The 15,233-nt window shown below is 37.2% G+C and overlaps 1 protein-coding gene across 2 annotated transcripts in view; it reads left to right on the top strand.

Annotated features, from left to right (window-relative positions):
- Positions 1-15,233, top strand: part of CCDC50 (coiled-coil domain containing 50) — a 68,310-nt gene that overhangs the window by 18,917 nt on the left and 34,160 nt on the right. For both annotated transcript variants that reach the window (XM_075202289.1, XM_075202290.1), the window contains exons 2-3: positions 8,360-8,422; positions 13,495-13,624. In XM_075202289.1, coding sequence (XP_075058390.1) covers positions 8,360-8,422; positions 13,495-13,624 — 193 coding nt within the window. The remainder of the gene's footprint in view (positions 1-8,359; positions 8,423-13,494; positions 13,625-15,233) is intronic.

Here is a 15,233-nt window from a genome sequence, read left to right as displayed (position 1 = left end):
AACTATGTTACTATGTTACAAACTACTTACTAAGTATTTCTGTCTTGACCTAAATACTTATTACATTATTTTGACCCAGCTACTTATAAAACGGGCCTGTTCTGTAATTATTTTGGAGGGGTGCCTTGAAAAAATTATGGACTAAGGGTGCCGCAAACTGAAAAAGTTTGGGAACCACTGGGCTAGCCTAATGATCTTGTGGTTTCAATATATGTATAATACATGTGCTGATCTGTTTCCTTACTGTAAATTTTATGAACAGAGTTTTGTGATCATGTAAAGACATAAGGAAGGCAGGTGAGCAATTCATGGAGCACACTGGTAATGTTGCCTTTGTGAATACACCACATCTAGCAATTGGAGTACTTGTGTTTTATATGAAAAAATAAACCACACTGCCTAAAACACAGTGTGTCAAAATTATATGTGCTTATCTTTCTACTGGAAAGCTGTACTATTAATGCTAATTAATGTTATTCATTCAAACACTTGCAAAATTTTAGACATTATCCTAAAATATCTGGCTTATCTAAAAAATTCACATTATGAGGAAATTTCTACTTTATTCAGGACTTGCCTATTTATAGCAGGATGCACGCTTGAGTATGCATATTGGTCCTCGCAGACCCACCCCCACAGGGAAATAGCTCTTTAGTTAAACATTAATGTTTAATTGGGAATTTACCTTTAAAGACACAATTTTGGACTGTAGACAGTTATTTTTTGTTTGTTTTTTTTATTTACATTTTTTTTTTACGGTCTAATAAGTATTGTCTTATATGTAATTACAGAGGTATTCAACCTGTTAAAAATATTAAAATGTGGCACCTGCACCTGGCAATTAGTTTGATTGTGTGCCCAAGACCAAAGAAAACACTTAAGTTAATACGTGACTTGCATTTGAATTGTGATTCTGAGATAATATAATTTAACAATGTTTCCCAACAGTCTTCCCGAGCACCCGAATCAAGTCATCTCTTGAGAATTCTCATGTGTGATGGAGATAGGGGATCTACTAAAGAAGCTTACTGGTTTAAATCACCTGTATATGAATACATATACCAAACACTAGGACCTTTTGGTACTGGAACTGAAGCTTGATATGAATATAACGTAGTGAGCAAAGATGCTTTGGATGCTCTCTGTCTGCATTGTAAAATCTCCCCCCTCCTACTCTCTCCCACTTCCTTCACATGACATGCTGAGTGCTGTGAGTTTGTTTATGGTACTGGCATACTTGCCTGTTCTCCAGAGGGATTTTAAAAAAGAGATAATGATTTTCCAGAGAAGAAAAATTAATGAGATGTTTGTTTAAATGGTACTTAACTTGCTATTTAAAGAAAAAAGATAAGCAGGATTGCTTCTTTATACTTGGCTTTGAATGATGTGTTTGGCATTTTTGTAAACGGATTCTGGGTTGTCAATCCTGCTTGACTTCCCTGAAAATTAATAGGTGCACTTGGAGTTTGTAAAACGGGCTTTGTACAAGCGGAGCTTCCTTCCATTGCACCCTTAAGAGTAAGAATAATAGTGCCGACGTTCAAAGTAACGTGATTCTGTGCTGGCGGCATGTTAAATGGGCGCAATGATTGCAAGTCAGTTTTTTAAACAATCAATATTAACAGCATATCGGGGTTCGGAGATTCCCTGTAATGATGTCAGGGTAGAGATGTTCAGGAACATGACTACCATCTGTGTGTGTTGGGCAGGAGGTTGTGTTCCTGTTCAGAATGACCATAGGGGATCTTAATAAAAACAATGTGTGGTTGGCTCCTGGACTGCCTGTTATTACCATTGATTTAGTTAGAAAAGTCCAGTGAGAAGTGATGTCTGCAATGTAATATAAATTACATTGCTCCTCCAGTGCTTAAATAGTTAATGATCATAACATCTGTGTTGGTCTTCTGTTACCAAGTAGTAACAACTATTCTTGTACATAGTAAGTAAAACACTGGGAGCTATAAATAGATTGCCAAATGCAGATGATCTGTGCTCATTCCCACTTGCCCCATGCTACACATATGTACATGTCCTAAGTTTCAGTCCAGTTGTTTTCATATGCCAATCCCCTGGCTTGGGTGTCTAAAATGTGCCATTTTTTTAACCATTACTATTGTTGGTTAGTTTTATTAAAGAAGATGTATCCTGACATATTTTTTAAATTAATTTAAAATCGTATATAATAGAAAGTAATTTTTTTGTTAGCAATGCCAGTTTAATGAAACAAAACCTATTTGTGTTACTCTGATGGAGAGACTGCCACTGCTTCATTACAGCTCCCCACTGTGTAGCATAATAAGTGCAGGGTGGGGTCCTCCCACCTGAAGCCTAGAGCACAGATATCCCTTCAGGTCGCTTACTTTGTTACTGTGATACTACAGCTGACCACATATGTCGGAAGCCACCCGTAACTCTTCCAATAAAGCTTTGCTGAAGAGGTATGGGTGGAGTCGGTCCCCCATTGCTGTGTGGGCAGCGTGATCTGACAGGCTTTAGGTAAGGAGAGATTTCCTGGGGCATTTGATAAATGAGGTCTTAAGAAGAGGTTGTCCATAAGTTAACAACGCCTTTAATAAAGTCAGTAATCTGTTGAAGCTCTAATAAAGTACAACTCTTTGGTGTTCCTATGACCAGAAGAAGTTAAAGAAGAAATCTAGGGGCATATTTCTGCATCTACATGGAAGTACTTTTTTTTAATGCCTCCTCCCTTTCCATATATATAGTCCTTAAAATATAAAATTAATCCCAATGTGTTACTAATAAAAAGATAAAAATACATCCTGAAACAGTTCTCTTCCACTTGGACAGACTAAGCAATTAACTAAAAAAAATTAAAAAACCACAGAAAACAATACTTGCTTTGTGATCACCATTAGTAAACATCTGTCTGGCCGAGAAGTTCTGAAATGCCTTTAGTCAAATGGTTAAATTAGCCTAAACATAATGAAAGATGACGTATATGCAGTACACAGAGTATGTGTTTGCAAATTAGAAGCAAATGGTGCTGGGCAGAATAGGGGGGGGACGGACGTGCTACATAGTTTACATAAATTCAAACTCTTACCATGCCTCCCTCTGTTATACAGATGGGCTCCAGCTGTTCTTTCTGACTGTTCATACAAAACAATGCTGAAACTGTGGGTAATAAAGCATGCAACGTTTTTATGTGTATATGGAAAATGTGAGAAATGGGAATTATAGGACATATTTTAGCACTTTTTTTTTTTTTTTAAAGGGGAAAAATTTACATGAAAAACTATTAACAATCAAAAATTAGTTTGTGCAGTTAGTGTGCAATATGTAGAGCATCTCTTGTCTTAGAACTGCCATTTATAAACTGTATTTCACCAATCCTATAGCTTGTAAGACATTTAATGGTCTTCTATTATGTACACTCCTCTTTTTTTTGTATTTTTTATGTGCTGCATATTGTCTACTGCTTTTCAACATGCCTGTAAACTTTCTAATCAAACATCTTCAATTTATCATGTGAATATTACATTGTTAAATTAATCTGAAAAGTGGTTATAGAAAGTTATTCTAAATATTCTATTTTTGTTGCTGTTCTGTTTGCCTCATATACTTTAGAACTGATACGGTTTTATATGGTACAGAACATGGCATCCCTGGACCTCACTCAACTCCGGGCTCCACCACTTATTGTCCCCCAGCCTTCTGGAATTTGCACAGCCGCCATTGTATTATGTAATTAAAGTCACTGGAAGCATATATTTATAGCTCTTTTTTATATATATGTACAACCATAAAAACTTTGACAACACAATTACTGGAATGTGGTAAATGCTGGCGTATGTAACACATCATAACCCATGAATGTATTTATTTAAATAGATATGCTTTAGTACCTTGTTGTCTGCTGTCAGATAACCCTGTTCTGCAACTATGTATTCTTCTGCCTACTGCATCCCCCACTTGGGTTTCATCAACTTCAACAGGTGACTGCTAATCATTTAACTTGGACCATGATTCCTGAGTCGTATATCAACCTTATCAAATATGTCAGGGTGGAAGACAGATGGCTTTAGCAACATTAGGGGTGTTCTGCAGCTCCCTCTAATAATCAACAGCAGAATGTACAGAAAATAGAATCTGCTTCTGATTGTTTGACAGGGGCCCGAACATTCTAATTGGAACTAGATAACCCAGATAAATATGTTGGGATGGAAGTTGATTGTTACAATAATGTACACCTTACCTAGTAATAAATTTTACCATTTGTGTGCCATTTAAGGGATTCTGAAAGAACATTTTATTTGAACTAGACACTTTTAGTCTTTGATTATTCATCTAGCTCTTTGTACTCTGTCACAAGACGCAAAGTCTTCAATTTACTTAAGTTTAGTGTTTCAAACTGTAGCATCTTGTTCTGTAGCTAATAAGAAAAAAAAAACAAAAACAAAAATGTACACGTGGTTAAATTCTATTTAGACTGTTTTGTACTTGTTTAGTTCTCCATTTTAATTGAGACCCAGTTGTATCAATAAAACCTCAAATAGTGTTTGGTGTGTGTTAGAAAACTGAGGCAGCTTTTTTATAGATTTGGACCTGACATGGAACAATGTTTTAGTTGGTCATTTTAGGCATGTATAAGCAGTGATGTCTTCTGATATCATCATAATGTACAGTATAATTCTTAGACAATATGAAGGGAATCCAGGGAAATTAGAAAGATTAGATGCATTTTGTGGGTTTTTAAGATTGCTTTACTCTATTCATAAAATGCAATGTGAGGATACAGTGATGTCCTAACTGTATCTACAATCTAACTCTGAATTTCTTTCTAAAAAGTACCCAATGTCACCAGTGATGATACAATGGACTGGAAGTAAGGATCCAAGGCCTTCAGCTCTCTCATAAACAAAATAATAAAATATTAATGTGGGGCGCTGATAGGAAAATATTGGCCCTGGTTGGGCATCAATAAATAAAGCTTACTAAATACATCAGTAGGTCTGGGAGGCTCCAGGTTAACGTCCCTGCTATATGTGCTGTTCTGTAACTGAGAGCTACTTGTAGCCACAGGAGGTAAACTGTGCATGGAGAATAGTGCATAGTTTGTAGTGAAAGCTAGTTAGTGAGGGGGTTAGCATTTAAAATGGTTTTGTTTCAATTTAATTAATAATTTGTATGGTTATTTTGCACAAAATGGATTCCTTTTTAATATATTTTATATTTGCTCTTTTTAAGCATTTTTCATTTCTCACAAATTATAAGCCTTAAATGTCCTATATAGCCCTGACGGATATTTGAGTGAATATTACAAACTTTTGAAAGTTGAATTGGTTCCGACTTTGCTCGAACTATACCAAACTATCCATCGCTTTCGACCCCACTATCAAACTTTCAATCAGGCATAAACCAAACAAGGACCCTATGTTGATTACATTGCTAAACCTGGACTTTAAAATTCTCTGTTGCATTATGGCCATACACCTTCAGAACATTTTGCTCTCTCTGTTGACCCAACACCAAATAGGATTCGTTCATGGTCGCCACTCGGTACGAGACATTCATACTGCCATAGCCTCGATAATAGCCTCCTCCCAATCCTCAAACTCCTCCAATGTGCTCCTTAGCTTGGACGCCCACAAGGCATTTGACACAGTATCTTGGCCCTTTCTGTCAGCTGTTTTGGATAATAGGGAATTTGGAACAGACTTTATAGTAATTGTAAACTATTTCTCTGATCCATCTATTTCTTTAATAATCAATTCACTATTAGGGGACCCTTTGGTGATGACGGGGTGCTAGGCAATGATGCCTGATGTCCCCTTTGCTCTTTAATTTATCACTAGAACCAATGTTGTTATCCAGCAATGGCCTCAGATGAAGGACCTCTTCTTTGGCATGGAATGCACTAAAATCACGGCATTCACTGATCCTGTTTCATATTTCAAACCCGGATTCTCGTCTGTGCTCTCTGATGAGGAAAATATAGAATTTTTTCTCAGTTTTAGGATTTGAAGTGAACCTGAAAAATCAACGGCTATCTCCCTGGAACAGGGCCTAACGAAACCCTTGTGGGCTCAATCCCTTTCATTGCAGAGGCCGAGTAAGTAGGTGTTCAGCTCCCGAAAAACATGGCCACATAGTATTCGCAAAGCTATATCAGATATGGAAAAAGAATTGTTAGGTTGGGAGCTACTTAACCTCTCTTATTTAGGCAGGGAAACCCTTTTGAAGATGATATAATTTCCTCGGCCATTGTATCCTCTATAAACATTGCCTCTTCTACGAGCGCAAAAAGATGCACAACATATTAGTTAACTATTTTGATCATTCATGTGGAGGAAGAAGTATCCCTGGACTAGCTTTATTAAACTTCATCAACCCCCCAAAAATGGGGGTAGAAATTTTCCTGAAGTGGTCCAATATAGCCACTCGACCCACCTGCTTTACCTGAGAGATTGGTTGACTGACCAGACTATTTATACTAATGTGGCAGTGGAGAAACAATTTCTTCCCAATGCTCATATCAAGGTGTTCCACCATCTGTATGATCAGGAACTTTTCTCCCATATTTTTGAAAATCCCCTTTTCCTCTCTGTTTGGCACATATTATGGCACAAATTTCATTTAAACCTCTATAAATCCATACAATTGCCCTTCGTTTAGAACCCTGATTTCGAGGATTGCATGGCGGCCCACACCTTCACTATGTGAGAGAGGGATGGACTGCGGATGGTTGAGCAATTTTTAGATAAGACTGGTAAAAAACCATAACGCCACTCTAGTGTGCAGGAATTATTTCCCTTCATGTGTCATCTGTCTTTCATCCAAGCCCAGCACTATGTACCTGGGGTATTTCTCTCTTTCCAGCAGTGGACTGGGACAACCCTCTTGATACTCTATTGTTAGCCACCCTCTCTAAACCAGGAGCAATTTCTTCTAATTATGCCTTTTTGAGGTCTGTGGTGGACCACACCAAAATTATTATGGGTTTGGGTTATTGAAGGCATTAGCTGTTATTGAAAGCATTGGCTTCCTCAATTAAACTTTTCCCAGCCTCCACATACGTTGAAATGGTCCTCAGCATTTTCCACAGAGGTTATCTTTCCCCTCATTGCAGAAATATTGTTGATCTTTCCACTAATTCTAGGTGTCCTAAGTGTGTAGAATCCTAGGCAGACTTATATCATTATTTATGGGCTTGCCCCGCGATTAAGGCTTTCTGGACCTGCGTGTAAAGATTTGCAACAGCTGATTTGGTAAATTACCTACCGTTCATTCCCGAGTGGGCAATATTGGGCATATTGCCCCCTGACACAAGGATTGCAGTAGGGGGCAGGAAACTGCTTATGGAAATCTCTGCTGCAGCCAGGAAATCCATTTTTCACATGTGGATACAGTACTCCCCTTCCACGCTTGATCTATTCAGGAAATAAATGTTTTTTCTCCTGCGGATGGAGTGTCTGGAGGCATCTCTCCAGAAGAGCACATTAACTCGTAAGTTCTTTGAAGCCTCAGAGAGTTACATTAACATATTGCGTAACGCTGCGCATGCGCACATTGGATTCTCACACACTGGCCACTCCAGGACGGAGCTCCTTCTCCTCATTTCGAACAACGAGCAACGATGATATATACCAAAACCTTATTCTACTAACCGTGAGTCCATATTTGGATGTGTACCATTGGAGCAAGATTGAAACTTATTACTTTGAACTTATTGTGACTTTATAAACCATCCATAATATACGATCGACCTCCAGGCACAACGGAGGCACACAGTGTATTATTGTGAAAAGAAACTTCTCCCCGTATACGCCTGTTGCGGATATTACTGAATATGATATGGTTTCTTGCATAACCAATTTATATCATATGGTAAATTCTGCTCTGGCCAGAGAAATTTTATGTCTGTTTTTTTTTTAATAGAACATCTTTAAATACTATTACACTATAAAACTGTCACATTATTCATATTGTGGTGGAGCGTCTGGGAAATATACCTTGAATCTCATATCTTTGTGAATGGTGGAGAAACCATTCAAATCCCTAAAGGCAGCACCCCATTTTACAATATTTTACATACTTTTGAGTCAGACAGCGCTTGGTATTTATTTGATACTTAACATATTACCTGTTCCCTTGTGAACACACCTCTGTGAATGCTATTGCCAGACACTTTGGTACGAAACTAGAGTGTTTCTCCAGGATCCTCCAGTTTCTCTCTAGAGAGACAGATGTGTGTCTGGTCTCTTCACCTTGGATCTTGGTGGTTATTTGTTTGCGGGATGGGGATGTAGAGTTCTTTAGCCATTCTCTTACCTGTACTGTACATATCCAAACTGCTTCAATTAAACGTTTTAAATGTGCTATATATTTGTTTTCACAGTTTGTCGAGATTTTGCCGTGTTGGAAGATCACAGTCTTGCGCATACCTTGCAGGAGCAGGAGAGTGAGTAATGAACTACTTCACAAAGTACTGTGCATTTCAAAGTCAAACCTTTGTATTAAAAACCTATTATTCCTAGATCTAAAATACTGATGGTGGTGGCCCTCAATAGATTTTCTCATTGATAGTTCATACCCCAACTGCTGAATGGCACCGATTTAAGTATCATTTTGTGCAGACTGATATTTTGTGTGAGCAATGTTGAGAACTCCACCACCTTAGTCATTAACTCCTTTACTTTACTTGCTACATTAAATAATATACTTCAGGATGGGGAGGTGAAGTGGGACGACGGCCCTGCCTCGTGACACAATGACGCAATAAAACGTTTTGCGATTGGGTGTGGGGGGGGGGGCAAAATTTTGCGATTCACCACAAATCGCATCATTGAAGCTCCCACCCTGTCCACTTAACTAGGAAGCGGGTAGGATGCCGGAGAATTGCCTGCTCTCCCGGGAGCCTAGTGGACATTTCCGGGAGTGGGCACATATTGATATAGTTTGTCTAAAGTAATTTAATGTAATTATAAAACTAGCAGCATAGATTCGTATTCTACTGATTTAGTGTTTCTAAAGAAGAGCGTACTAGATTGTGCATTGAGTCTCTCCACTTAGAAGTGAATAATTGATTATTTTTTTTAACGCTTTGGCGCATGGATGATATTACTGTATGCAATAATTTCAATCCAGACAATTGGGGAAACTTATGATTGGAGGGCATAGGTGTTTCCACCGCTCCAATCAAGCTTTGGATCAATGTGGAGGCTCCATAGTAAGGTTTCTTATGATGTTCATTCACTAATGCTCTGTAACTTCATCAGTCATATAACAGTGCACTGACCCCATGGCTCTTAAGTCATGCATATTGTTAATTAAGCTACAGCTGGACAGAAGCACATTGATTTGCAAACAATCCAATTCTACTAAAAACATTTTAAAAATATACTTATTTAAAAGACTGGTGGAGGCAGTAATATACTGTATATTCAATGTTTTAAGCTGTCATTTTTATTTATAACATAATAACATATCAATTTGTGGTGATGTTACATATCAGTTAAACTCCTCTCATACTGGAGGACTCTCTAGACACATGCATAAAAAGTCACTACAAAACACAATAGTAAATAAAAATAGTGTCCTATAAGACAAACTATTTTAATATATTTTATAATTGAAAACATATACAGCAGTATGTATTCCAAATAAATCCTACATCTAGATTATTATAATATAAAATACATATACATAGTATCTATAGTAATCCTCTGACCATAAGTAATATTATAGTATAATCGAAAAATACATATTTTAATATTATACCAATTGAACATTTACATATCACATGACTAGAACTGATGTTCTGATACTAAATATGAATAATATGTTTCTAAGGATATTGCAACTATTCCAAAATGTGAACTTTTGAAGATGCTTGGAATTAACTTCAGAATAATAGACATTGTGAATCTTGACACACAATCTCTCTTTCTCAAACTTCTGCTTGGGGCAAGCGTATGATAGAATCAAATACCTCTTAAACATTAACTCTAAATATATATATATATATATATATATATATATATATATATATATATATATATATATATATATATATATATATATATATATATATATACAGAAGAGATAATTAACTCTACTAACTATCCTAGTGTCCCAATGGTCTAACTCTCTAGATGTCTTCTAACTTCCTGGTGCATCAAAAAAAAAAAAAATATAGAGAAGAATATAATTTACAGGATAATAAAGATGCCTTAAACTATACAAGTCAAAGCTATAGTCTTGTTGAGACCACCTTGATGCACTATCCTAAGTCTTTACATCCCTAAGTGCCTTCTTTTGGCATACTTGCCTGTATGTATTAGCTCCTCAGTCTCTGTTCTGTACAAGTTCTAACCAAATGATTCTTAGATCAACCAGGTTTTCTTGGTGACATTTCTATGACCATGACTATGACTAAACTGCGGGTTTGAAAAAGTGGAGATGTTGCCTATAGCAACCAATCAGATGTTATCTATCATTTTGTAAAATGTACTAAATAAATTATAGAATCTGGTTGATATAGGCAACATCTCCACTTTTTCAAACCCTCAGTTTAGTGACATAACCCCATGAGTGTTTGTCATTTTTTTTTTTTTTTTTGTAAACAACATTTCACCTGTTCAAAAATATTAGACTTCTACAGGTGCACAAAGTCAGCAATGCAGCCCTTTCTTTTAGAGTAAGGTCACCACATACATCAAATAACAAATACACAAAATAGAATGAAAGGACAATAGGCTTCCATTGATATCAATGCACAAAGGTAACAAAATGTATCAAAATCTCATACGGAAAATGTCTATAAAGCATATTTCTCTATATCTAATCCGAGAAGGAGAAAGTCCCAGCATACCCTTCCAGCAATAAGCTGCTATATATTGGCAAAGCGTGCTGGGGCTTGTAGTTTCTCAACACCTGGAGTGCCACAGGTTAGCCAAGCCTGGTATAGATGATTGGTCTTCCCCATAAACGCACCAACGTGTTTTGGCACATAAAAGAGTCTTTCTCAAGGCAGCAGGATGAGGGGAATAGTAAGTATTTAGAGATGTCTCCAACCAATAGAATTTTTAAATAGTAATTATCTAATATATACACCGAAATTCACTAAAAAATAGAAAAATAAATAACAAAACAGCATTCATGATTCATAAACACATAAAGATTAGTAAAAAACGATCTTACCAATACTTCTATTTTCAAAATCGGCAAAACTCCGATCATGTGACATCGGCACAGACTCTGGTCACATGACTTAAACAACTAATCCAAAATGAATGTGATCAAGCTAGTGGTCCCTCCCTAATAACTAATAAAAGACTAAAATATCACACATATTCAAAATAGAGCTAAAATGAAATCTAAAAAATCAATGAATATGATAAAAATGTAAACACCATAAGAGAGTATCTGTATCTGCCCATGTCTAGGTAATTGATGAATTTAAGTCACTCGAAATAGGTTCCTTTTTATTAGTATTTCATTTTGGTTGTGACCAGGCATTAATTATGAGTCCGATATGATATATACAGGATTGCTTGTTTATGTCACATGATCTGAGGAATGCCAATTTTGCAAGCAATACTTATTTTAGGCGTATTAAGTTACAGGTGCTGATATCTATATTTATTTATTTCAGCCTTGTTATAGACTAACCCATTGTGGAAAGGCACTTCATCGATTTGTCTGATCGGTCCCACACTACATGACCTACATACTTACTGGCTTATTATTATTATGTATACAGATGCTCCATCATGCCGGAAAAGGCATTGTTCATCACCAAACTGTTCTTTGATGGTGGGAGAAGTTGCTCTTGAAGGATGTTTTGGTACCATTCTTTATTCATGGCTGTGTTCTTAGGCAAAATTGTGAGTGATCCCACTCTCACCAGTGCAGAGCTTGCTCAGGAATGGCAGCAGGCAGGTGTGAGTGCATCTGCATGCACAGTGAGGCAAAGACTTTTGGGGAATGGCCTGGTGTGAAGAAGGCCAGCAAAGAAGTCAGTTCTCTCCAGGAAAAAAATCAGGGACAGACTGATAATTCTGCAAAAGGTACAGGGATTGGACTGCTGAGGACTGGGATAAAGTCATTTTCTCTGATGAATCCCTTTTTAGATTGTTTGGGGCATCTGGAAAAATGCTTGTCCGGAGAAGGAAAGGTGAGCGCTACCATCAGTCCTGTGTCATACCAACAGTAAAGCATCCTGAGACCATTCATGTGTGGAGTTGCTTCTCAGCGAAGGGAGTGGGCTCACTCATAATTTTGCCTAAGAGCACAGCCATGAATAAAGAATGGTACCAAAACAGCCTCCATGAGCAACTGCTCAAACCAACCTAGAACAGTTTGGTGACGAACAATGCCTTTTCCAGCATGTTGGAGCACCTTGCTATAAGGCAAAAGTGATAACTAAGTGGCTTGGGGATCACAACATCGAAATTTGGGTCCATGACCTGGAAACTCCCCAGACCTTAATCCCATTGAGAACTTGTGGTCAATCCTCAAGAGGCGGATGGACAAACAAAAACATACAAATTCTGACAAACTCCAAGCATTGATTAGGCAAGAATGGGTGACCATCAGTCAGTATGTGGCCCAGAAGTTGATTGACAGCACGCCAATGCGAATTGCAGATGTCGTCAAAAAGAAGGGTCAACACTGCAAATATTGACTCTTTGCAAAAACTCAATGTAATTGTCAATAAAAGCCTTTGACACTTATGAAATTTTACTTTAATATCCCATAGCAACATCTGACAAAAAGGTCTAAAAACACTGAAACGGAAGACTTTCTGAAAACCAATATTTGTGTCATTCTCAAAACTTTTGGCCATGACTGTACACTTGTAAAACCCATTATTGTTTTAATATCAACCATTTCAATGGGTTCATATTTCTAATATTTCGCCTAATAGTCTTGGGTGACTAGTAAATAGGGCCCAAAAAAAATAATCTTCAAACTGTTACTTTTTTATTACATGACTTTATCTACTTTCTACTGTGGTTCTACTAAACCAGCAGAGCTCACTATTAGCTATACCATAGTTTATTTTCTCGAACACATAATCCCTTTTCTCCTTTTAGAGTTTTCCAGTCCATTTTTATTTTCTTCCGCTCACAATACAGTTGCTGGAGAGCATTGCCAAGTGGCAAGGAATATTGTTGGATCGTGGTATAACTGCATTGTTTGTGTAATCATGTCAAGAACGGACCTCAAATATGACGTGGAGCAGGCAAAGAAGTAGTAGACACAAATTTCTGAGTTTGTGTATTACCTGCGTAGGTCAATAACATGCAAACATGTGTACCATATATTCCCTTGTGCGAGGCAAAATTTAACATATACCCTATCTGGAGTTACAGTCCCTTTTAATTTTCAGTGGGAAACTTTACTGCAATTTTTTCCTTTAAAATGTTTTGCTGTAGGAATATCTGCTATAAGCACAGCATTTAGTGAAACTGAGTAAACATGATTGTTTGAGATGGACCCTCGGTTTAATACTTTTTTTCCTCATAGTTGAGCATCATCTGTCCACAAATATCCAGAGGAACCGCTTAGTAAAACATGACCTAAAGGTGGCCAAACAGCTTCAGGAAGAGGAAGACCTCAGAGCACAAGTCAAAATCAAGAACCGTCACACTGAATTGTAAGTACACCAAAGTGCCATGTGATGGTGTCGGCAGAAGCCCATATTTGATGAATGCATCACTTCCTACTGGCTCCTGAATTGTATATGGTTTTGTCCATCCTTGGTCAGATGTAATTAAACATATGATGAGACTCAAACAGGTTAGATGGCCATTGTATAGTATGATATATAAATCAAGAAATGATTCTGAGTTCACATTAAAAAACAAATGATACTTGCAAAGGTTGCATCTTTGGTCTGATTCATCTGGGTCCATGATGGCTGTAACAGTCCCATGCCTCACTTTTATCTCCTCTTACTGCCTGACCTGTTTCATCCTGTGCTGATTCACCACCCTCATAAACTTCTCATTCATATGAAGAATATGTCAGTGTACTGATACAGCCATTGGGGATCCCAGTGGATCAGGTCAGTTGCTCATACATGGTGAGTACAATTTTATTTGTTATGTTGCCTATTTCAACTCTACCCAAATATCTTTAAGTTTTGGGTGTAGTTTAAGCAGAGGATGGAAACATATTGAGGGACATTTATGAAAACTGGTTCCACAGATAACTTTGTAGAAAAACTTGATGTTGTCCATAGCAACGAATCAGATTCCGACATACATATAACTAAAAAGTAGCACCCATTAAGTCATAATCTTAAATTTCCTCCATATTGACAGTCTACTGGTTAGGAAAGAATCTATTTATATCCCTCTGTATATCTAAACGTTAACAATATCCATTTTCTGACTTGCCACAGATAATTATGAGCTTTAAAACATTTGTGTACATTCTTGCCCTATTTAAGGGATAGTCATGTTAGCACCTTGTGTCTAGACACTTGTGTTTTGACCGACAAGACTAGGATTTGTGCCTTCTAAATGCTTCTCTGAGACGAGCTAAATTCCCAGGGCATTGGCTTTCAACAGAGCACATCATATGCAGCATTGCCAAAAACATGCAGACTGTGACTAATGTGTTAAACAGGGGCTTTAAAACTAGGAAGTGAAAGTTTGTTGGTCACAAGTTTAACTCACAGCTGCATCTGTCTTATAATATTACGGAATATATCTTTGATATTATTAATAGCAACTAGTGGTCACACAGCCCAATACTTTAAAGCAGACTTACACACAACTACACATTAAACAGCAATTTGAAATGAAAACTAATTTCTAATGAACTGTGTTCTATTTACTGTGTGTTAAAACCTTTATGCTTTCTTCTACATAGACAGTATACATGTTCTTAAATACTAGTGAGAATGTGAACATACCCCAATCTACTGGCAGAAGTATGCTCACTGTGCTCCTGAATGACCACTGACAGAAGCATGCTTGGCTCTAAATGTTCACATGTGATCAGTGACCCAGGAACTTCAGCCCATAGGAGAACCATGCCAAATTCTAATTTGAATAATTTCTAAGGTGTTCATTCAAGACAGAGATGGAGGTGGTAATTTGTATGGGTGATTTTATCAACTGTACTTGGCAACTAGAATTCAACATGTTTTATTGTTAGGTTTTTCAAAACTCCATGGCAATTTCACTTCAACTTGAGCTTTTGCCCAGCATGAGTTTAAAATGTTATAGGCAAATTGTGATGGATGTTTGATTTGT

This window comes from Mixophyes fleayi, chromosome 3 (genome assembly GCF_038048845.1).
Source record: "Mixophyes fleayi isolate aMixFle1 chromosome 3, aMixFle1.hap1, whole genome shotgun sequence".
Taxonomy (NCBI): domain Eukaryota; kingdom Metazoa; phylum Chordata; class Amphibia; order Anura; family Limnodynastidae; genus Mixophyes; species Mixophyes fleayi.
The sequence above is the reverse complement of the archived record's forward strand: the minus strand, read 5'-3'. Positions and strand labels throughout refer to the sequence as shown.